This window comes from Microtus pennsylvanicus, chromosome 8, assembly GCF_037038515.1.
Source record: "Microtus pennsylvanicus isolate mMicPen1 chromosome 8, mMicPen1.hap1, whole genome shotgun sequence".
Classification (NCBI taxonomy): Eukaryota; Metazoa; Chordata; class Mammalia; order Rodentia; family Cricetidae; genus Microtus; species Microtus pennsylvanicus.
Genome location: NC_134586.1, coordinates 30,587,419 through 30,611,921, shown reverse-complemented (window position 1 = coordinate 30,611,921; position 24,503 = coordinate 30,587,419). Strand labels below are relative to the sequence as shown.

General features: G+C 49.8%; 2 protein-coding genes across 5 annotated transcripts in view; one reads left to right on the top strand and one right to left on the bottom strand.

Moving 5' to 3' along the window:
• Rassf4 (Ras association domain family member 4) overlaps nucleotides 1-24,141 on the bottom strand; it is a 36,012-nt gene extending 11,871 nt beyond the window's left edge. For 2 of the 3 annotated variants that reach the window (XM_075983041.1, XM_075983039.1), the window contains exons 1-3: nucleotides 24,024-24,141; nucleotides 10,992-11,085; nucleotides 8,636-8,711 (exon numbers count right to left, since the gene is read on the bottom strand). In XM_075983041.1, coding sequence (XP_075839156.1) covers nucleotides 8,636-8,711; nucleotides 10,992-11,053 — 138 coding nt within the window. In that variant the 5' untranslated portion in view covers nucleotides 11,054-11,085; nucleotides 24,024-24,141. Of the gene's footprint in view, nucleotides 1-8,635; nucleotides 8,712-10,991; nucleotides 11,086-22,406; nucleotides 22,587-24,023 lie in introns of all 3 variants that reach the window. The other variant, XM_075983040.1, reaches the window with a different exon arrangement.
• Nucleotides 711-2,474, top strand: Depp1 (DEPP autophagy regulator 1). 2 transcript variants are annotated; one of them, XM_075983042.1, is made up of 2 exons: nucleotides 711-861; nucleotides 1,703-2,474. In XM_075983042.1, exon 2 carries the CDS (start codon nucleotides 1,705-1,707, stop codon nucleotides 2,317-2,319), a length of 615 nt encoding a protein of 204 aa, XP_075839157.1. In that variant the 5' UTR covers nucleotides 711-861; nucleotides 1,703-1,704; the 3' UTR covers nucleotides 2,320-2,474. The 2 variants fall into 2 exon arrangements, with proteins under 2 accessions (XP_075839157.1, XP_075839158.1); XM_075983043.1 differs by having other exon boundaries at nucleotides 713-861; nucleotides 1,681-2,474.
• Nucleotides 24,142-24,503: the final 362 nt, after the last annotated feature.

The following is a 24,503-nucleotide window of genomic DNA, read 5'->3' as shown; positions in this document are numbered from 1 at the left end:
ACTGCACGTACTGGCTTTGTGGGAGCCTAGGCACTTTGGATGCTCACCTTACTAGACCTGGATGGAGGTGGGTGGTCCTTGGACTTCCCACAGGGCAGGGAACCCTGATTGCTCTTTGGGCTGATGAGGGAGGGGGACTTGATTGGGAGAGGGAGAGGGAAATGGGAGGCGGTGGCGGGGAAGAGACAGAAATCTTTAATAAATAAATAAATTTAAAAAAATGAATACTTCTTACACTAGAAGAGAACCCAGGCTTCATTCCCAGCACCTGGGTGTTGGCTGGGCTCTCCCAGCAGCCCCTGATCTGGCTTTGGTCTTTACCTACACTGAAACTGTCTAGGTCAAGGCGAGGTGGCTGCCCCATTGCTCTCCCAGCAGCCCCTGATCTGGCTTTGGTCTCTACCTACACTGAAACTGTCTAGGTCAGGGCGAGGTGGCTGCCCCATTGCTCTCCCAGCAGCCCCTGATCTGGCTTTGGTCTCTACCTACACTGAAACTGTCTAGGTCAGGGCGAGGTGGCTGCCCCATTGCTCACCCAGCAGTGTAAACATTTCCCAGTCTCCCACAGGCACACACACAAAGGCCAGGCTGGCAGCTGGGCCAAGCCCCACCCTCCTAGCTGTTTTCCTCTGAGAACCTTCCTAAGTGTTGCTATTTTGAGCTTTCCTGACAGTGATTGATGGCTGGAGGAAACATTTAAAAGCAGCAGCGGTTGTCTGGGTTTGCCAGACAGCGCAGGGGAAGAATCAACAGCTGACTGTCCTCGAGACCGGGCTGTGACTGTCCACCTCTGGGTGTTTCCTTTGGATCAGACAATCTTTACTCATCCAGACTCCTGCCACCCTGCCTGCTGATCCACAGGTAAGAGGAACAATTGTCTTCTGGCTTGCCGCCTTAAAACAGAGGGTCTTGGTTATATCTGAGGGCCCTTCTGACTCTGGGCTTTATAGCCTGGCTACTGGTTAGAGACCAGGGTGGTGGGTGCCAGTAATGGCTATGATAATACGGTGTTCCCCAAGGCTTTCAAGTTTACAAAGAACTCAAGAGCTGTGATATAAAAGTGAGGATTTCATGCATTTCCCAGACTATTCCTGCCAATGGGCTGTTTATAATCCTGTCTGCAGATGGGTAAAGCAGAGGTTTGGAGAGGTGACATTGCCAAAGGACTCCAGGTCATGAAGAGACAGAGATTGATTTAAAACGTGGGTGTCCTCGGACTCCGAACGAACACTCTCAGTCCTCTTATTTGTTCATTCTTTATTTTAATTTTTTAATTCATTTATTTTACTTTATATGTACGAGTGTTTTGCCTACACAAATGTATATGTACCACATACATGCCCATTGGAGCCCCTGGGACTGGATTTAGAGATGGTTTGAGCCACCACGTGTGATAAGAATTGAACTCAGGTCTTTGGTAAGAATAAGTACTCGTAACTGCTGAGCCATCTCTCCATCCCATTATCTGGATATCCTTAAACTACATTAGCAATGAAGTCTTAGCTGTGGGTTTTGATGTTAGCAGGAAGGAGGAGGCGGGAGATAAGCCTTGGTCTCCCATCCACATGCTTCGTATTGCTTTCTGGGTACCCGAGTCCTGTATAGCTTCTACAGTGACAGGGAAGAAGTGGAGGGGGTCAGGGGAGCACAGCAGGTGACTTATTTTCTCTTGGCCAACAGCTTGTTTTTGCCTTGTTATCAGCAATGAGGTCCCGGCTTCTGCTGCCTGTGCTCCATTTGCCAACAATTCGGGAAACTTCAGAAGAGTTATCACATGGGGCCCCTGGGCAGGAACCCCCAACTTCTCCCAGCCTGGATGATTACGTTAGGTCTATCTGTCAGCTGGCACAGCCCACCTCAGTGCTGGACAAGGTCGTAGTCCGGAACCAACCCCAGAGACCCTCCCGGCCAGCCTGGACTAGAGAGAAGAGATGCCAAGTCGAGTCTCAAGGGGACAGCTCTCCTTGCTTCAGCAGCCCCCAGCCCCCACGGTCCTCTCCTGGCAATGACAACCCTCTGGACTGGCTCTTCGGGAAGTCCCAGGAACAACAGACTGAGAGGAGAGACCCGCCCAATGGGACCAGCTCTTCAGATCACTGGGGTGGGCACAAACAGATGGACAAGGACATGGGGAGGCTCTGGGAGGCCAGGGTACCCGAGTGCTCTCTGGGAAGGAAATCGGGGCATAGGCAGACCTCCAACCTGAAAAGCTGGACTTGTAGGAAGTCTCACCAGGCCTTCGCCTCTGTCTCCGGCTCCCGCCCCAGGGGCATCCTCAGCACACTGCACTTGCGCCTCCCAGTGATCCACGAACTCTAACCCTCCTGGCAGGTCTGCGGGGACTGGACAATTCCTAGTGAGACCCATCATCTAAAGAATGTGACAGTCTGGTTCCCACAACGCAACCTGACTGGTACCATCTGCCTGTGAGTGGCTGGCTGGTGACCTTGAAAGAGTGACTTTGTGTCTCTGTTGCTTAGTTTTTATCATGGTTTAAATGACTGTGCAGAGGGAGAGAGAGCATGAGCGAGGAACTCTGGGCCATGAGGGGTGCACCCACAAACTGAGACAACGGGGATGTTCTTTCGGGAACTCACCAAGGCCAGCTGGATTGGGTCTGAAAAAGCATGGGATAAAACCGGACTCGCTGAACATAGCGGACAATGAGGACTGCTGAGAAGTCAAGAACAATGGCACTGGGTTTTGATCCTACTGCACGTACTGGCTTTGTGGGAGCCTAGGCAGTTTGGATGTTCACCTTACTAGACCTGGAAAGAGGTGGGAGGTCCTTGGACTCCCCACAGGGCAGAGAACCCTGATTGCTCTTTGGGCTGATGAGAGAGGGGGACTTGATTGGGGGAAGGGGAGGGAAATGGGAGACAGTGGCGGGGAAGAGACAGAAATCTTTAATAAATAATAAATTAAAAATAAATAAATAAATGACTGCGAGCAGTGACCAACTCCCAGATTGCTCTAATGTGGAAATGTGTGCTGTACTCTGCGTGGCTGCCACGGTCTCACATGAAACCAAGGATCAAGGGTTAAAGGAGGGGGTCTCAGCTCCCTGTGGTTTCAACCTTTCTAATGCTGTGACCCTTTAATGTAGTTCCTAATGTTGTGGTGACCCCAACCATAAAATTAATTTTGTTGCTATTGTAATTTTGCTACTGTTAAGAATCTGTGTTTTCTGATGGTCTTAGGTGACCCCGTGAATGTGTTATTTGACCCCCAGAGGGGTTGCAGCCCACAGACTGAGAACCACCTAAAGTCTTCTAAGTAAGGGCCTGAGCTCCACCCTCCACCCTGGGGCACATATCTCCCGAGGTCTTAGCAGATGTACCACCGTGTTTCCAAGGGACTGTCACGTAGGCACCTAGGGAGCCTGCTGTCTCAATTCCTGTGCACAGATCTCACTGTGGTATCAGAGACACACTCAGGGCCCAAACAGAATTCTCAGCACACAGTCTGAAGGCTGCCACATACCTGGATCTGGTGGCCTGGTAGCTACTTGTCCTATAGTGTATCCACCATCTTCACCTGAGTCCCTGTTACAGGAAGGGGCTCCCAGCAGGAAGTTGTCCAACCCCCTTGTTCTAGCTAAACCTGGATGTCCTAAGGCTTTGGAAATCCAGCATTGAGAATGCCAGCTCCTGGGGGCATCTACCAAGCAAGAGGGTGAAGATGGGGAGCCAGCAAAGGGAGGATTCCTTTCTCAGAGAGGCAGGTGTGTTCTCAGAGAGCAGATAAGGGTCAGGACTCACGGCCCAGCACCCCTTCCCTTTACTGGGCTGGAGCCATCTGGCCACGCTCAGGATAAAAGGGTCCAGGCGAGAAGGACAAAGCTGGGGCTGCTTCTGGATTTGCTCGATGCACTGCCAAACGTGTGTGTGTGTACAAGTGCATGCATGTCTGTGTGTGTGTACATGTGTGCATGTGTGTGCATGTGTGTGTGCATGTGTGTGTGCGTGTGTGTGGACATGTGTGCATGTGTGTATGATTTTAACCATTTTGCTGTCCTCTTTTGTATCTATTTTCTCAGAAACAGAATGTAAACCACATACAAAAACAATGTTCCAGACAAGCAATTTCTTCAGTTTTCTTATTCATAAAATGCAGGACACCCTGAACAGGACTGGGAATGCTGGATAGGTGGACACACATAGGAAGGCGGTTTACATCGTCAGCCTGCTCTGTCTTCTCAGTAACGTCAAACTGGCCTCTGATAAGGCAGCCTTTGGGCAAATGTCCCACGTGTGATAGGAAGACTGGCCAAATGCAGACTGGGTGCCTGTCTGGAGACGAGGTTGGCAAGGCTTGCTTTACCCCGTCCCTTTATATTCCATTCTGCAAATCAGCATAAAACTGGGCGGGAGGCAGACACTTGGCGATTGGCATGGCACTGGTGGGTGTCCCACGAGCTCAGAAGTCAAGCTGCTGCACCAACGCTCACAGAACTTACTCAAATGTTCTGTGGTGTGAAGGAGGCTCAGTGTTGACTTTAGAAGGCGCACTACCCCACCCTACTGCACACCACACTCTCAAGTCCACCTACCATCCTGGGAAGGCAGTGCCCTCCAAGCTACGAGACCAGGGCGGTCTCATAGACACTTTTCAGTTCCCAGGAGACAGATATGCAGAGAGTCAGCTCACTCCAGGGTTCCAAGAGAGGGGTCAGTCCAACCCTTCCAGGGAAGTTGTGAAATATTCTTTTAAGTAAAGAGGTTTCTCACACGGTAGATCTCACATATACAGCAGAACTGGAAGCAGTGTGAAACATGGCCACAAGGGGGCGACTGTAAACTACTAAGTACCAAGGCTGGTTGGAAAAACCCGTTCAGTACACCCCTGCTCACACAGACATGTTTACACATCTGCATTTCCAGAAACCCGCCAACTTCAAAAGGTACTGATTGTTCTTAGAAGTTACGCTTTTCACTGTGACTAAAGTAAAATTACAGTTTTACAATAAACTGAGTGGCCGTCTTGCAGAGAGGAATTGCTCCACCTCGTTCTTAGTAAATGGGAGAAAGGTCATTGGGAAATGGTTGTCCTAGGGTGTGGTCCTGGCCCGAAATGTACCTCATCTCTCTACAGGCATCTTACGTGCAGTGAGGGAGTTTGGCCCCAAGCTGTGCTCTTAGTCTGTGGTTGCTTCCAGAAAGGCTTATGACAACTAGGAGGGTCCCTTCCAGAGCACACCAAATGGTGAATGCTTCAGCAACTTAAAGGTACCTTATAGCCCGGGAGCAACAAACTTCTGGGTGTCCGAGACTTAGTCAGTGACACCCAATCCATGCCTTCAACAAATTCTAAACCTTAGTGCCAGCCACGGCATTGCTCTCCCTAACAGTGGCACTCGGTTGGGCTCTGGAGCTATGCCAACCTGCCTCATTTACTCCCAAGTCCTGTGAACTGAACTATCCCCTCCGGGAAGGAGAAGGGGAGGTGGCACAAAGATTCTGGAAGTAAACAAACTGCGTGACTGGGAAAGGTGAAACTGAAGATTCCCCAGGGCCTTTCCCCAGAGTTCTAGCTGCAGGAAACAGCTGCTGCGGAGGAGACCCAGCTGCCGAGGGTGCGCTTTCCCTACTGTACGATGTGCGGAGCTTCTAAGGGTACAGCTTTCGGAAATTGTCACCCATGCTGGGGTGGGCTTTCGCTGCTTTTGAGTCCTCCCTGCTCCTGTAGGTAACCCCTCCCCCATACTCCTGTGAGTATCCCCCACGTTCACCAAACTGGACACGGGTCCATTGTTACTTTGGTCTATAGTGAGGTTCCTTTTCTGGAGTGAGTGGGCGTGAGCATGTGCTGTATCTCCCCAGGAAAAGTTGCGGAAACAATACAACTAGGGACTTAACTTTTGAGAGCCTCAATTTTGGAGTGGGGGCGGGGCAGGAAAGAGTCCATGGTAATACTTAGAAGAAAGGCCAAGTGGTCAGTGTACCAGATTCCTCCTGGGATTTGCAACTTCCTCCATCTGCCTGTCCTGGTAATGTCCAAGGACAGGCCATTCTGGGATCGTCCTTTAGTGAGTGCTTGGGGCATGGGATTCTAGATGGCCAGCTGCAGATTTGAGATCCTTGTACTGGGTGGTAGCTGAGTAACAGGGACTCAGTGAAAAAGAGGACAGTGGGCGTGGCACCTCAGGAACCAATCATGCCTGTCTGCCAGAACTCTGAGAGTCTGTGGTTATTGTTACCTTGAACACATGCACACTTTCTCAGCCTGCCCACTCCCCGAGTCTGTTAATATTGCAGAAGACTCCCGAAAGGTATTTCCTGGTTCTATGGAAGCCAGGTCAGTTTGCCCTCTGGGTTTAGAGTTAGAAAGACAAATCCCCTGCCATGGTTAGCTCTCTGCCAGGAGAGGCAGTCAGGGATGGGTTTTGCCAGCTGAAAAGCTTGCCGAGTTTCAGAGTGGGCTGTCCCTCACGAAAACCCAGGCATGTTCATCCCCCACAGCCACCGCACAGAAAGGATCACCTTGGGGAATCCCAAATGACAAGATCAAGGTCTTATCATGTAGTTCAGGCTGACTTGAAATTTACTAAGTGACAAAGGCTGGCTATGAACTCATGACAAACCTCCTGCATCAGCTTCTGAATGCCAGAATTAGAGGTGTGTGTTAATTGTTCTCAACCTTCTATCAGAATGACCCAAAAATGTTGCCAAAACACTGGTGGGAGAAGGAAAAGTTTTTGTCGTGTGTGTGTGTGTGTGTGTGTGTGTGTGTGTGTGTGTGTGTGTGTGTTGGGCATGAATAGGCAGGCCCACATGGAAGATTTCTGTTTCCAGTCAGTTCCCTAGTGATGCTGAGGATGCTGCCACAGGGCCACAGCAGAGAGCCACCCCAGCCTGAGTAGTATCAGTCTCAGAAAACCCAAAGCCAAGGAAGGGAAAACCCAGCCAAGACCCACCCACCACACCCTGTTCCTGTGCCAGGGATCTGGGGTGGGCACAAATTCCTCATTTAGTGGCACAGGTCAAAGATCCAAATCTCTCTAACCCCATTTGTCTGCCTCCCTTCCTTGGTGCCTATCACACCAGAGCTTGCGACTCAGGACACTTTCTTCCAGAACGGCTCAAGCCTACACGTGCCCAGCTATGTACAGAGCTTGAGCTGGCATATGCAGAACCAAGTGGGGCCCGGTCCCAGCTCCCAGCAGTTTATCACCCAGGCGAGAAAAGAGCCAGCGGGGCCTAAGATGGCAGGACGATAGGACCACAGTCAGGCCAGAGCATTTGAGCCAATGTGGAGCCCGGGGGCTGGGAGTGGGCAGAGTGGGAGAGCGCTGGAGACAGCTGCTCGAAGGGAAGAGGATGAGAAGGAACCACAAGGTACCGAAAGGAGGAGACAGAGGGGAATGAGAGATCACACTGGTGCCAAAGCCGCAAGCTGAGGAGTCAGGAGGGTGTACGAAGAAAAGGCAGAGCTCAGGGTTTCTGTTAGAGACGGCACAGGTGGCCCCAGCTCTGCCTGGACTAGGAGCCTACAGCCTCTCCCACTCTGCAGGAGTGGAAGGACCAAACACCACTGTCCTGGCCCATGGTGCCTGCTTGACAGGACTTGGTGGGCTCTAGTCTAGTACCACGGGAGGTTATGAGCGGATGAACAAGCAAGATGAGGGAGGTTCAGGGAGCCAGCAGCTGCCACCCACAAGGGGCCTCTGTGCATTTTCTCTGGCCCTTTTCAGACACTGAGAAATGGAGTACACCCAGCAAGCCAGCCAGATGTCAACCATGGGAATTCTCCAAATCAAACCTTACACTGTGAACCTCCTCATCAGACTAAAATGTACAGGGCTAGACACAACTTGGGGTACAAAGCTACAACTGAGGTGCCCTTGAGAGGTTACGGATGGTGGAAGTCCAGGCGTGGCTTGATTTGCTCTCAAGTAGATCCCAGCCTGGAGCCTGCTAGTCACTCCCCAGGGTGTTTCTAGGCTTCATAAATTCCTCATGAAATTCCAGATATCCAATCTTTTTTTAAAAAAAAAATCAGTCCCCACTTGGGCCACATTTACACATTGTGGCCTTGGGTACCAATGGGTGGCTGTCACATTTAATTAGGAACCACTCCCCGTATGCCCCTTGTCCTATGAGCTTGTACCTCAAGATTAGTGAAGACACAGCTTCTCAGGAGAGAGTGCCACAGAGAACGCACACAGGTGAGAGGGCCCAGGACTCCTGGCTGGGTTGGACAGGCAAAACTAGAGTGTGGGGTACTCATTGAACTGAGTGCCAGCATGGACTCAGTGGGAACTGGTCCATTGCTGTTGGGGAAGTGCGAGAAGAGCACAGAGGGACCAAACTCCCCCCATCTTCTCACTGAGCAGTGTGAAGGGCAGACGGAGAAGGGGCTGGAGAGGAGCCAAGACGTCACATGCACGAGACCAGCACTGCGTGTGGGTGGAGGTGGCTTTCTTGTTAGAAACCCTCACAGGGACACCCCCAACCCTGCCTTCTGGTAACCTGGTTCCTCACCAGGAAGTTTGGCAAGAGCCAGACTGGCTCACTTGGAGAGAGGGTCTAGGCTGCACGGCTACCCTGAAAACAACAGGCGCACACCTCAGCAGTCCACATAAGCCGATCCAGATGATAAGGATGCTACAAACACAAAGGGTTAGTGGTCTTACCTCACGGTGTCGCAGCTGGAAGCTCCTGCCCTCGTGGTAGCAGTTGTAGGTTTTGAGCAGGCTTAAGAGTTCTGACCTAAAAAGGCAGACACATGTGTACACTTGGGGTGGGCGTGGGGACTTGGGCAAGGCATTGCCACCACAGATCTTATTTCTTCATCCGTAAAATAAATATAGAAGCATGTCAGGAGCCAATTTCCTCCTAAAATCATTGCAGGAACCATCACCCTGGGGAGTCTGCAGAGAACCCCACACCCTTAATTATGTTAGGAATCGTTCTATTGACAGAGCCTACCCCACACCCAAATTGGCTGTTATGGAGAGCTATCTGTTAGCAGAACCCACCCCACATTCCAAACTATCTAGGGAGCTAGGTGTGTCAACTCGTGACTTCTTGGCCTACAGTGACCTGACCGAGGGTAACCTCCTGGCTACGTGACCAACTCGGACCATGTGACCAACGTGAACCACGTGGCAAGAGCCCAGGCCCCTGTGCCCATCCCCCAACTCTTTACCATATATAAACTGTACCCCATCTGTAATAAACGGAGGCTCTGACAAACTTAGCATGACCTTCTTCCTCTCTCTCAGCCCATATCTTACAGATAATTCCTCTCCGGGACCCTGGAATAACTGACTGCTAGGTGGGTTACAACCCCTAGACTAATTAACCCGCCAAAGGCAATCGACAGAAGCATGCATTAGATGCCAGCCACATCTAACCAACCAAGAGACCTGACTGCCTCATCATGACCCTTGCCCTTTCATCCTCCAGCAGCCTCTGCATCTGGGCCTTTGTATGAGTTGGAGGAGGAGAGCAGTCAAGGTGGGGCACTGGGAAGTAAGCAAAATTCCCAGGGAGGTTCCCATCCTCCCTGGGAAACACCTTCACCATTGCATATGAGCAGACCTGACGGCCTGCTTTGCTCTCCTCTGACCCGTGGCCTCAGTGGCTTAGATTAGCAGCTGCTGTGGGGTCACGGGAGAGGTGGGGGATGCCTGGGTCCTGTCTTAACTGTCCAGAGGTACAATCCGGGGATGAGGGTGACAGGGCTCAAGGAGGCCGCTCTGCCCAAACACTGTCTACTAGAACATCGAGACACCATAGTGCCCTAGGGATGGTCAGGAAAAGAAAATTCAGTGTAGCGTTGGTACAGGCCAGGGGATGATGGGATATGAGACATGCAGGTGATTTTCAACCTCCCAGTAGGTTGAAAGGGAAGAAAAATCAGGTTAAGACTAACTTGGCATACTTACTGAACTCAGTGCCCAGAGGGCTCGCCTTTCAACATGCATCAGTGAGGGCTGGTACATCACTGTGTGTGAAGGGGTTGTTAGCTAGAGTATGTTCTGTCTTCCTGGCCACGGTCCCCTGCTGGACCCCAGGGCTCTATCACCTTTCCAAATAGTCCCCCACCACACACACACACACACACACACACAGTGCATCAAGAGAGCAGTGACATTCTGGGGTTCAGGTGGATGTGTGGCCTGTGTATGACGTAGAGCAGGGGCAACAAAGTACAAACCAGTGACGGCGCCAAGCCACTGTCCTGTGCCCACAAATATCTAAAGGTCGGACACAAAATTATTGGGAAACACTCAGGAATGTGAAATTCATCATGCCCACTTGTAGACACTCAGGACTCAAAATGCTAGATAAATGGGGGGACTTTAAAAATAAAATGTATGCTTCTTGGGCTGATAAGCTGGCTCAGCAGGTAAAGGTACTTATTGCCAAGTCTGGTGAACTGAGTTTGATCCCCGAGACCCACATGGTGGAAGAATAGAATCATTCCCTAAAGTTGCCTTTTGGCCTTCATATAGTTCCTGTGGCAATCACCCCCCACCTCAGAGGCAGGCAAGCAGACACACACACACACACACACACACACATACACAGACCACACAAATAAGTAAATAAATAAGTATTATAAAAAGATGCTTTTCTTTACTTCAGAGAAAATATTCCAAGTAGTTTTTATGAATCAGAGTAAATAAAAAATAAACAAAATTAAAACGTATCAATAAAGTACACCTTTTCACTAAAACCCACAACCATGTTTTTAAAGTGTTTCATACAGTAAGAGTTTTCACACAATTCTGGTCTTTACACAAATTAAATACTATCAGTGTAGGGTCCTATGGGCACCCCCTCCTTGCTCAAGCCCATATTCTGAAGAATACCTTCATCTCCAAAGAGGGATAGAACCCCAACAAAAACACCCACCACTGTCCACAGGGCATAGTGCCACATCTACAGAGTTCTAACTCCTGCATCCTGGCCTCCACGCAGGGGAAGGCCACAGGGGGTGGCAGAGCGCCCCCACACCCCGGCCCTTACACTTAGACTTACTTCAGAATGGACTTGCTGTCGCTGATGGGCACATGGGAGCTGGATGAGCAATCTTCCTTCATCTTCAACTCTTGTCTTCAGCCCCAGAAGTCACCTGTCAGAAGATAACAAAGGGTGTTGTCTTAGGGTCATTGCTGTGATGAAACACCATGACCAAAGGGACTTGGGGAGGAAAAGGTTCATTTGGCTTACACCTCCGTATCATTGTTTGTCATTGAAAGAAATGAGGACAGGACCCCAAGCAGGGCAGGAAACTGGAAGCAGGAGCTGATGCAGAACCCACAGAGGAATGCTATTTACTGGCTTGGTCCTCTCGGCTTGCTCAGCCTGCTTTCTATCAGAGCCCAGGACCACCAGCCCAGGAATGGCACCATGGACAATGGGCTGGGATCTCCCCATCAATCACTAATTGACAAAATGATCCTGGGGGAGCCAGAAGGAGCCCCAGCCAGGGTTTTCCAGTACCCATAGCCTTGGTATTTCATTTATCCACTGGAAGGTCATACTTGTCCAAGTTCAGGGTGGTTAACGTTGGAAGTGCCAGGTCAAGGAGCTCGCTCGCTCACCTGTCCCTCTGGAAAGTTCTACAGGGTCTCCAAGATCAGTTCCTAAGCATTTTAAGCCACGTACTCTTTTTCTCTTGGATGAACATCATCCAGATGATGGCTTCTTCTTGACTTTTATAGAGTTTTCCTCTGCACCGGTCCTCCCTCTTCCTTTCCCACTGAGCTGGGGCAGAGACCCATTAATGACTTTGGGGTCTACTCCCCTGGGCCAGCTCTCCTAGTGGGGATTTATCTGTATCACACTTATTCCTGGACTACAGAGCAGTTCTAGGAATTGTCTAGTTCTTACAACACCACCACGAGGTACTAATCAACATTCCCACTTTTATGGTGAGGAAAAGGTCAGAGGTGAAGCCTTAAGCCAACCAAGGAACAGGAGTAGGACACTCTTCAGACACAAGAGTCTGGGTTTTGCCCCTGGCCTTTTGATCCTCTACTCTGTATGCTCTTGGTGAGTTCTCAACCCTATAAGCCATGTGGAGCCCCGTCCAGAATTCAGTTTCTGCGGCGGACTCGCATTTGAAGCTCTCTGTCTCTCTCCACACTCTAAACCAGGAAGCCTGAGGGCCTTCAGGCCTGCCCATATTGCTTTCACGGAAGATAATGTACAAGAACCTTTCTCTATTCTTCTGGCATCTTCTAAATTATAGTTATCCCCTAGCATATGCAGAGGTATGTGGGTTCCTGAGACTGCTAAGGAGCCACACCCTGTGACTGAAGGCCCACCCAGCTTAGCTGTGCGCCCGTCTGGGTTGAGGCTACAACTTGTAGGATTTTAGGTGAAAACAAACCTCGCAGGAATTCTTTTTCTCTCAGAAAACTCATGGGCAGAAGACTTGTTTTCACTAGATCCTAGCAGTACGACACACCGCTCTTCCTTACTGAGTGGAGAATTTGCTCCTGTTCACTTCTCTTTGGTGTGTCTGACTAGGCCGCATGACTGTCTGCGGAGCATTTAATAACCACATCAGTAAAGCAAACAAGCAAAAACAAGGGTTCCTTAGCTCAAGCCCTGATTCTTTGATCGTCAGCCTGAGGACAATGATGGCTACAGACCAGATCATGCATCGAGTGTGCAGATGAGGGACAGAGGGATGCTTTGTGTCCAGACCGGGAGAATTCACTGTGCTCCTCAGAATGGCATTCAATTTAAAACTTACCAGCTATTTATTTCCAGAATTTTCCACTTCATAATTTCAGACCAAAGTTGCCCCCATTTACAGAAAGCAGAGATAGGCTAGAGCGACTGCTTCCTGACTGAGGCCCCTCCCTGAGGGTCCTTCCTATCTTCTGGGCAGCAAGACAAAGCCTAGTACACCCTCAGTACTGATGCAAGCTCTACTTTTCAGCCCTCTGACCAGTCCAATGTACGTCTCTGTTCTCCTTGCCTGATACCCACAAGACAGATGTTCCCACTAAACAGGCATTCGATTATAGAAGCAGGAAAATTACTGTTGGCCAGGAGAAGTGGGAGGATGTGGGGAAGATGGGCTTAACGACAACCTTAGAAGTATCCCATCAACCCAGCGCTGCCCACTCTAAGGCAAGACCAGTCACAGCCTGCAGAGACGCTGGGCCCCTTGAAGGGCAGACTTTGACCTAAGTAGTGACTCAGCACTGCCGCTCGGGATCAGAGCTGGGGACTCCCCGTGTATTCTCGTTGGCCCAGCAACAGGGTTTTCAAAAATAGGGCTAGGTTCCTCCATGGTTGGCTAGTGAAAAGAATGCCTACACTCTGTGTCTTGGTAGTTCCTCAAACTTGCCAGAGCAGAAGTGTTCCGCCCAGGGGAATGCCCTGCGATGGGGTTTCTGGGATGACACTGATTCCACAGGCATATGGCAGAACAATGTAAAATTTTGAGGAAGCTTGTTACAGGAAGTGCTGCAGTAACTCTGGAATGATGGGAAGCGGGGATTTCCCTTGCTTTCCTCTGCATCTTCAGCTTTTGCCCATTTCCTGCATGAAGCCCCAGCCTTGGCCATGTTTGACACTCTTTCCTCTCATATGGCTTTTGCTGTGTTCCAGACGAGCCTTCCTCCCAGCCTGTCCTTAGCTAACTCAGCACACCAGGAGCAGGGCGGGCCTTGGTCAGGGTGGGGTGGAGACTATCACCTGGGCCTCTACAATGTCTATACTCCCACATGATTAAGTGATGTCCTCAGGGGCACCAGGGCACAGTGAGGTGGCCGCCAATGCTTCACGCTGTCTCTGGGACCAAGAACAGCTCAGAACTCCCTGGGGGTGATGTGAGTACAGGATTCATAGGGCTCCCCCACACGTCACTTCTTTCAGAGTTGGATACGCAGCAGTGTGAAAACCAGGCCCATTCCTGTAATCACAAACTGAGACAGGAAGACTGCTGCAAATTGAGGTGCGGGTTGGGCTCCAGAGTAAGAGTATATCTTACAAAAAAAAAAAAGTAACCATGTTCAGGGACTAAGGAACAAGAATCGGGGGCACATTCCTCTTTTCAAAAGGCAGATCTTCTGGTTTATTCATAGGAAATCAGAAATCTGGGTTTTTATGGGTCTGTGCACCACTACTTAAAGCTGGGTGCTTCGGGCAGAAACACTGGCTGCCCCCAAAACGATTAGCAGTCTTTCCACCCCCTGAATGTGGGGCCACGCTACCAGCTCCGCCTTTTCTACTACAAAAGGATGTGTGTGGATCACTTTCCCGATGGCATCAGCAGCAAGTTTCCTGGTATCGACCCACAGTCACTCCAGTGTGAGCCCACACACGTAAAAGGTAGAATGAAGCTCTGCACACAAGAGCAATCGTGTGGCATTTGTCTCTCCGAACCTGGACTTCCTCCTCGAATGTAACGTGTTTCCAGTTCTACCCCTTGTCATGAGAATCCCTACATATTTTGGCTTTTAGAGACTCTCATGAGAGGCAGGAACTCTTTCCTCTCTGGTTTCTCCCTTTGCAAGTCTGTTATGGTTAGATGAAAAACCACTGGCTTTTTATGCCGAGGTCTTAGCCCATTACTTTGCTGAGAGTGTTTATCAGTTTTGAGAGTTTTCTGAAGAGTCTTCAGTCTCTTTCAAGGACAGAGTCGCATTGTCAGCAACTGGAACCTAATTGACTTCTTCCTTTCCAATTCGTATTCCTCTTTTTCTTTTCTCTTGTCTGAATGTTAGTTGGTACCCTTGTCTTGCTCCAGATTTTACTGGAAATGCTCTCAATTTCTTCCTATTTAGTACAATGTTGGGCATAGGTTGGCCATCAAGTATTGGGCAACCTATGATTCACATTTAGTTCACAATAATAATGCTGTGAAAATGATTATAGTATCAAATATGATGTACAGATTCAACACAATCTTCACTCAAATTTCAGTGACATTCTTCACAAAATTAGAAAAAAAATTAACATTGATATAGACCAAAATAGCCAAAGCAATCCTCAGCAGAACGAGCAAAGCTGGCAATGTAACTGCCCCTGCTGACAGTACATCACACAGCCACTGCCCCTGATCACAGTATATCACAGGACCACTGCCCCTGATCACAGTATATCACAGGACCACTGGCTCTAATCACAGTATATCACAGGACCACTGGCTCTGATCACAGTATATCACACACCACTGCCCCTGATCACAGTATATCACACACCACTGCCCCCTGATCACAGTATATCACAGTCATCGAGAAAAAAATAGCAGAGCAGACATTACATCAGTGAGTGGAATAAATAACCCAGAAATAAATGACACACAGCTATGGTCACCTGAATTTTGACAAAGGTGTCTGTCAAAACCACAATGCAGAAAAGACCGCCTGACTCACAAATGTGCTGGTAAAACTGAATTCTCACGTGTGGAAGAATGAAACTAGATTTAAAAGAGAGCCTGAAACTGAACTGCTAGAGGAAAATGAGAAAACACCCAAGTCCAGGCAGAAGCCAGGGCTTCCTGAAAAGTCTTTCCAATCGCTTATGAAACAATCCAAAGACTTGAGAGATGCTATGTGTAAAAGGTTCAAATGATAGCGTGAAGGTACCACCTACAGAGTGTGTGAAAACCTTTCCAGCTACACATCATAGACTGATACATAGGATACACAAAGCACTTAAAAACAACTAGATAGCTACTTAAAATAAGAAATATGAATGGCCAATAAATACTTGAAAAGTATTCAACATCCTGGACCATTGGAAAAAATGAAAACTAAAACTGTTTTAGGGTTCGTTTCACCCCAGTTAGAATGTCTGAGTCTGTCTCATCCCAGTTAGAGTGTCTGAGTCCACCTCACCCCAGTTAGAGTGTCTGAGTCTGTCTCACCCCAGTTAGAGTGTCTGAGTCCGTCTCACCCCAGTTAGAGTGTCTGAGTCCGTCTCACCCCAGTTAGAGTGTCTGAGTCCGTCTCACCCCAGTTAGAGTGTCTGAGTCCGTCTCACCCCAGTTAGAGTGTCTGAGTCTGTCTCACCCCAGTTAGAATGTCTGTCACCAAGAATACAATGCTGGCAAGGACGTGGAGAAGCACACCACTGGCGGGAATGTAAATTTGTGCAATCACAATGAAAATCGATGTGAAGATTCCTAAAAAATCAAGTCAAAATAAAAAAGAACTAGCAGATGGTGCAGCTATGCCTCTCCTGTGTATATGCCTGAAGGGTTCTAAGTCACACACCCATGAACACTGCTGTTATTGTTTTTAGAAAAAAGGAACCAGTTCCTGTCTATTACCATGGACCATGGATGCAGCAGCCCGTGCAATGGAATTTTATTCAGCTGTAAGAAAAAGATGAATCATGACATGTGCAAGACAATGTATGGAGCTGGAGACCATTGTATAGAGCAAATGAAGCCAGACTGAAAGAATAGGGAGCCCAGATTTAAATTTTCTCACACACGCACACACAAGAGGAGGCTGGAAGCATCAAATCTTATCAAGCTGGAGTTACAAACAGTTGTGAGCTGTCCAACATGGGTTCTGGGGACTGAACTCCAATCCTCTGCAAGAGCAGTATACACTCTTATCACCGTGGCCTCTACCCAGCCTCCCCAAGATGCTAAAAATATCTTCAACAAGTTTTTTTTTTACTTACTTACTTAATTTGATATGTATGAGTGTTTTGTCTGCATGCATGTATGTGCACCACATGCCTAGTATCCATGGAGGCCAAGGGAGGGTGTCATATCCTCTGCATGAAAGTGGAGGTAACAGCTGGTTGTGAGCCACCATGTGGATGCTGGGAATCAAACCTGGGTTCCCTGGAAGAGGAGCCAGTTCTCTAAGCTACTGAGCCTCCTCTCCAGCCCCCCAGAATTTTTTTTAAAGAAAAAGCACCAATGCCTCTGTTGCCACAGGTAACCAGAAAGCTGTGTGTTGCAGTGATGCTGATTGCTTCTGTGGCTCTGAGTCCTGGACCCGTACACAGTGGATCTGCACTTGGAAAAAGAAGCAGGCTCTCCTGGGCTAAGACACTGGGTTTCAGGCATCTCTTACTGCAGCAGTCGTGGCTACGTAGTGAATTTAAAAACATAAATAAATAAAGATAAGAAGAAGAGAGGAAGCAGAGCACACACTAGCAAGACAGCCACACTTAGGTATGAGACTTGTTTGTGGCTTCGGACTCAGTTCACAGTATCTTTATTTTCCCTCAGAATGAGAATACTCCCTTTCCTTTACTATGTAGTAGGTGCGCCAAGAAGTGGAATTTCCTTTAAGTCAAGGAGTGGTGGCTTACTAACAGAAAGGCCTTTCTGAGGAGCTCTGGGCTGGGAGCCACTAAGACCTGGGTGACTGCATATGCAAGCCTTGTCTTTTGAGCCTTGATGTTCCTATCTGCGCAATAAAAATGTTGCCCTCCAATGGCTTTGACATTTCCTCAGCTGCAGAACTCTTTATTCAAGTGGGAAATTTACGCAAGCAAAATTGAAAAGGACTGCTTTGGTAGGCAGTAAGGCAGCTGGCAGCGAGCCAGTCCACTAGGAGAGTCAAGTGATGTTTTAGTGAGACACTGCCTTCCCTTGTTTCCCCTCAGCCCGTCCCTGAGGACATGCCGCAGTAGCTGGTAGTGTCTCTTACAGTGAGGTAGCATTAGGTAATCAGAGGAGAAATGGTGGAAGGGGGAGGGAGTATACCCTTAGCATCCATGGGAGGGCAGGGGAGCAGTAATCATAGGGGCATTGGTGGTTGGAGGGAGAGGGGGCCATTTCGGCCAAAGAAGCTCTTCCATTTTCCATAGGCCATAGGTCTCATGAGAGAGGAGCCTTGGTTCGTGTTTAACCAGTTTTGCAGAAATGAAGCTATTCTACAGATACTTTGTGACTTTCTATCTGACTGTAGGACTATTAAAACAATGGACCCCAAATAAATGGGAATTTTCCCAGAAATCTCATGGTGGGAGAAGGAAAAGACAAGCAGAAGGGAACTTGTCTTCAGGAAAGAGATTTCACACGGTCCTAATAACATGTCACACAACCTCACAAGATCAGACTGAAGCCCAGACTTGGTTGGGTCAAAGGTGGGCGGGCTCACACTTTAACCAGTCCTGACTAGATATGCACAGCCCTGACCCTCTATTTAAGCTTCTGCTGCACTTCAGGGCCCTGGAGGTGTTGAGGAATATTGTTTTAGCTAGGCAAAGACGTGTTACATTTGCTGATGCCGTGGAATAATACTTTAACTATGTAAACGTGTGTTCCATTTGTTTCTGCTGCCTTTGTTGACGATGTAAAGATGTGCCAGGCTTGTTTCTGCTGCATTTGTTCAAGTTTGTAAAGATGTGTTGCATTTCTTGCACCTTGCCTGCCTAAGATACCTGACAGGTCTAATAAAAAGTTGAACAGCCCATAGCTAGGTGGGAGAGGGGTAGGCAGGGCTGGTGGGCAGAGAGAATAATTAGGAGGCAGACTCCATGTCCAGAGAGGGAATGAGGGAGCAGAGGGACACCCCTGGGCCAGAAGCCAGGGAGCTGCCAGTCAGCTAGACATGAGGAACAGTGAAAATAAGATATACAGAAGGAAAGCAAGGTAAAAGTCTCGGGGAAAAATGTAGATGAAGAGAAACGGGTTAAGTTATAAGGGCTACAAAGAAATAAGAGCGAAGCTAAGGCTGAGCATTTACAGCTAAAAAGTCTCCATGCCGTGATTTGGGAGCTGGATGGTGGCCTAAAAGAAAGCCTGTTCCGCTGGAGGTAAGATGGACTTGTGTGGCTCGCTGGCTTTCTTTGTCCCTCTTTCCCGTGTGACCACATTGAAGACATCTCCTTTGTCTGTTTTCCACTTTCTTTTGCAGGGGGTGGGTTTCGAGACAGGGTTTCTCTGTGAAACAGTCCTGGCTGTCTGGAACATCCTTTGTATACCTGACTGGCCTTGCATTGACAGAGATCTGAGTCGCTGTTTCCCTAGTGCTGGGATTAAAGGTGTGCATCACCACGCCTGGCTTCTGTTTTCCACTTTCGATTTGGCTCTTTTAATTAGCTTGCTGAAGGCGGTGGCCAGACCTGAGTTGCGACACAGGCTGTGACTACCACATTGATTTGCCCAGTTCTCCTTTACTGGGTTGATCTGAGCCGGCTGTCACAGTGTCTCAGTTGTGCAGGGTACATGAGGGGTGTTCTAGCGACTGCTGACAGGGAGAGCTTGAAGAGAGAGCATATTCACCTTGTCAGGAAGCAAAGAGTGTTTCTCTATGTGGGTCGTTTTCCTCTGACTGGTTCCCTAGTGTGAATCTCCCTGTGCCCTGGGCAGGGTATCCAAAGGCAAGCATCTTCAATGGCCTACTTTCAATTTTTTACAATTAAAAAAAAAACTATGATCATACTCTTAGCTGGCACTGAGTCTGAGGCAGAGACTCACTGTGCAGGTAGATGCCCCTTGGGAGAAATAAATGGGGAGAGGATACAGCTGTGAAACTGGCCTGGCCTACCACCCGGGCAAGTCCACAAAGCAACCCCAGATGTAACTGGACAGCCAGTGTCAGCAGGCTGCTCCCCGCTTCCCAGCAGCCTTTGTCCTGGTCCTGTGCTCCCCACCACCCAGCGCACAAAACTCAGGCCTCCAAACTCACTCCTCTGGCTGATCGATGCTTTTTCTGCTCCTCAGAGGATCTTCAGGAGATAGCACACCTGACTACCTTCCCTGGGTGAACAGACAATGAGTGAGAAGCCCCCACTTTGCACTTCAGCGACTTCTCTGTTCTGCCAGGCGTGTGGAGGCAGCGACAGCTGGCACACAGCCTGCCGCGGAATGACAAAGGCCACAGGAGGTTTTACAACCCCGGGGTCTAGGCTTTTGTCTTTTTCTGTTTGCAGAAGGCCAATTCTGGTTCTTTAGGTCACTGTAGGACCTGGTTACCATGGGTTGGTTGCAGAAGGAGCAAGGGGAGACGCCACTGTGGTGGAGTATTCAGGAAGTGAACGTGAGCACATCCAACAGCCTTTTACTGTGAGCTTATGAGTGGCCTGCTGTTCGGTCTCAGAGGGCCCTTCCATACTGGTGATTGAAGATGGCACTGTCCTTACTTGGCAATATGGGCAATGGGTCAACATCTAAAGTAAAATGGAAGTTGATCAGTGAGACCAAAGAGCTTGGCTGCCACTGTTTTAACCTTTCCCGGCGTGATTCACATTTAAAATAAGAAATGGAGTGACTTGACCCGCAAGACAAAGGAGGACACAGTCAGGCACAGCCCGCAGGGCTGCCAGGCTAGAAGGGAGGCAGATGCAGGCTACGTTGCCCTGCACAACTGGCTCTTAATGCGGGGACAGGAGCCCAGGCTCCGAAAACAATGAGCCTCTAAAAGGCCCTTCCAGCACCTGTCAGCCCTCACAGGGCAGAGCTTCCCCAGAGAGAAGCCAGCTGTCTGCTGAGGGGATCTGACTGGACACAGGCCGGCTGGTCAGCCCTCAGCAGTACAGCCACCTAGATAGCCAGCTGCTTTGGCATAAACAGCAGGCAGTCACTTAGCAGCTGCTGCCCTCTCCTGCTGTCCAGTTCTAATGTCCCCTTGCTCCTCCCCTGCCATTACCCACCTGTGGCTCAGCCATATCCCTCCTACCCCAGTCTTAGGCTGCTCAGTCCCACCAGCTAGGAAGCCCTGAGAGCGTGTGTGCACTGCCAGTTGGAGGTGATGGGGGCCCAAGGGAGACAGACAGCTGATACACAGTCATCACCACCTTCATTCCTACCTGACCGTGGCTGACCACCCTCGCCAGGCCACCTATGTCCCCTATGATCCTGGTGATGCCATAGGAACCTGTTCTGCCATATAGGCCTCCTTGAACATGCTCCCCTTCCTCGGAATAAACTGATCCTTGTTCTTGGTTCCTGTGTGGACTGTAGGCCAGCCATCTACCCTCCCTTGTGACTTCCTGATATAAACTGTAGCCCAGAGGCAGTGTCTCACCCACACACCTGTAGGACAGATGCTGGTTTCTGCCCTTGCCCTCCAGCGTTCTTTCCTGTAAGCTGAGGCAACAAAGTCCAACCTTCCCACTCTTCCTCATGCAATATCCTCACTCCTCCTGGCTGTGTCCCCACCACTCCAGTTCAGGTTCGCTCCCTACCAATGGAAGGGAGGATTCATGAAATCTATTATCTCCACAGCTCTGGTTTGGGGGCCAAACAAGAACTCAGGTGGCCTGGGTCCAGTGGTGCAGCACAGCTGAGTGGCCCCCCTAACTACTTGGTGCTAGCTGCTGCCAGGTTGTCCTCGGTAGTCTAGTATCTGCTCTACCCATGCTACCTTTGCCCTGGCCTGCGTGCGATGTGCAGTTGCTCGGAGAGGTTTCTCTGGAGACACGATGCTATGTCTTACAATCCTTTGGGATGTGAGTTCTTCTGAGAACATAACACCTTCATCTCAGACCAAGAAAAATGTGTGAGTGTGATTGTGCTCACGCGTGCATGCAAGTACACATGTGGATTGTCATACGGCCAGTTGGGATGCCCGCTGGGATCCCAGATCTTGCCCCCAGATCCCAGGCTGAGAGTATCTGCTGTATCCCAGAAAACATTCTGGCTGAGCTTTTCTTTGACTGTTGGGTTGGTATGTGACCTCAACTGCTCTGCCATCACTAGGTCTTGGGTTTGTTAGCCAGTTGTAATGGCAACTGGTCTGGAGTGTTTCTCGGGCTCTTCTCAGAACTGAAGCTAGGGGATTATTATACCACAGCCCAAATCTGTGACACTAAAGGTCAGGCAAGGGGATGGGCAGGACTCCAATTTTATCTCAGGGTATGTCCCAGAGGAAGTCCCTTTAGGCAGGAAGGAGATTCGGAGAACTACTAGTTTGGGGAAACTGCTAAAGGTTTGGGCAAACAGACACTAGTTGTTAAGTGCTTACTTTTAAGGGGTTTCAAGGGGCAGCAAGGTGGCTCTGTGTGTAAAGGCACTTGTCACCCGAGCCCGAGGACCCAAGTTCAATTCTCAGAACTCATGGAAAGCGGACGGAGATAAATGACTCCACAAAGTTGTCCTCTGACCTCCACACATGCAGCATGGCATTGGATGTGACCGACAGCATGCACGTGAACTAATTCACACACAACAACAATAACAACAACTTCAAAATATTTTCTTCAGTGTACTTTTAAGAGGTTAAACAACTCAGCCCTTCCAGGGTCTGAGCCCAAACCTTACCCTGCCCTGATTGTATGATCTTGTCAAATTCTATCTACTTTTGAACTAGAGTTCCTCATCAGTTAAACAATTGTGATCCTAACGTTCATCCTTAATAAACATAGTTGACATTGGGCTGCAAGCCCCAGGGAGATAGCAAGGTCCTAAGAAGGGAATGTGGAACTCAAAGAGGAGAAAGGGCTCCTACGAATCAGGAGACGGGGAATTTAGCTCTGAAACCAGGACTCAGATCCCTAGCGGCACAGGCTTACCCCTAAAGCCTGTAGTCAGGCTGTCTCCTCTGAGGCTTGCATAGGGGCTGAACTTCTCCTTCCACGGTGTTCTTCTCTGTTTCAGAGGCCCATAGGCTCCGGCTCAGGGAGACCTGGCCTTAAATCCAGTTCTCAGTCTCACCCACCAGACTCTCCTGAGTTTCAGACAGACACTTCAAGCTGATAAAAGGTCGAACAAACACAACAACGTGCTAAACACACTCTCGTGTAATTTCCATCAAACAATATTTTGACCCAAGATGAGTTTCATCTTCTCTTTTCTCCCTTCCTCTCTCCCCCAGCCTCCCCCCATCCCCCTCCCTTCTGTCACTCTCCCAACCTCCCACCTCCTGGGGGAGCAGGAAGCTGCAGGCAGGTCTGTTTACCTGTTCCACTGTGCCTAGCAGTTCTGTTTGTTTTCCATAGCCTCTGGCATCTAATTCTGAGCGATACCCTAGGACCTTGCAGGCAAACTGCAGCAAGGGTAACAAGAATCTCTCCGGCCAGCTTAGTGTGTCACTTTGGTGAACAAGCTGCCTGGGTTCAGTTCCTGGATCCCAGCCCTTCCTGTTACTGACACTCTTTACTTCCCAATGAGGTGGGCTTTCTAAGCTCCCTTACAGGTTTTTTATTGTTTATCTTATTTTATGTTTTTAATTTTTCGAGACAGGGTTTCTCGGTAGCTTTGGAACCTATCCCGGAACACTGACTCTTGTAGATCCGCCTGCCTCTGCCTCCTAAGTGTTAGGATTAAAGGCACGCACCACCACTGCCTGGCTCCTTATAGGTTTTTTGTTTGTTTGTTTGTTTTAAAGGTTTTGACTGTCTTGGCACTGACAGTCTATGAGTTGGGAACACAGACAAATTACAGTCCAAGGACTGAACTGAAGTTAAGGAGACTTGCAGGTACAGTTCCCTACCCTTCTACCCAGGGCGCCTGTTCCGCCCCCCCCCCCCCCCGCCCGGGGGACGCCGCCGCTTGATTTATGCAAGGCTTGGGATGGAATACAGGCTTCATGAGTGCTCTACAGCCACTCTACCAGCTGAGCAGGAGCCCCAGCCTCTGTAACGCGTCTACCCTCGGTTTCACATTTGAAAGGGGGGGGGGGGCGGTAGGGGTAAAGAAAGCAATACTGTGGAGCACAGTGAGGAGTGAATGTCAGATTGTGTTAAAACCCTTTGCTCACGGTCAACCGTCTCAGACAGCAGCTAAGGAACAAGTGCCTTGGTGAGCTATCATCCTATCCTTGGCTTTCCATCTGTGAAATCAGATAGTACGGCTGGAAGCCCTCTTCCCGCCTCTAAGACTACGTCTCTAGGAGACTGGCTGAGAGGAGGGAAGACGTGAGCACAGCTGTAGCCGGCAGTTTGGTTCACGTGTCCTGCTAAGATTTAGCTCCTAAAGTGCCTTATCCTAGGAGATGTTAGGCACAGTGCCTCTCTCAGCCCTAGCTGGAAGCCCGCAGTGCGCCAGGCTGGCAGGGGGAGGAGACTTGCGCACCGCGGCCGAAGGGCACAAGTGCTCAGGCTCTAGCGCGCTCTGCCTGATCGCCGCTCGAGTCGAGGGTGAAGTGGACCGAGGACATCCATTACCTCTGCAGCCTGGGTATCACTCACCGTCCAGTCATCGCGCGGTCCAGAGGCCACCAGCAAGGATGTCCCTCCGCCTGAACCAGAGTTGTGCCTGCACCCGGCCCCAGAGCCCCGCCTCTGTTGTCGGGGGTCAGGTTCGCCCCGGTCCGCTCTAGACACACCTCTTCCCGCCCCTGGACACGCCCCTCTCCGCCCTGGGCACGCCCCTTCTCCCTAGTCAATAGTGCATCAGTCCAGCTCCTCCCTCCTGAGTGCTTGCTTCTGTTACCCCCGATTTCCATGGACACCAACAAGCGCTCCGCAAGTCACTTAAGTTCCCAATCCTCGGGGGGCACCTCAGGAGGCAAAGAGAGAGCAGCCGGATTGAGCCCTAGGGGCTAGCCAGTCTACAGGAGGAAGCCAGGGATCCTGGGTAACGCATACCCTTGGGTTTCAACAAAGGCCTCAGCGCAAGCGCTGCAATTACAACTGTGTGCATCGTGTGTGTGTGTGTGTGTGTGTGTG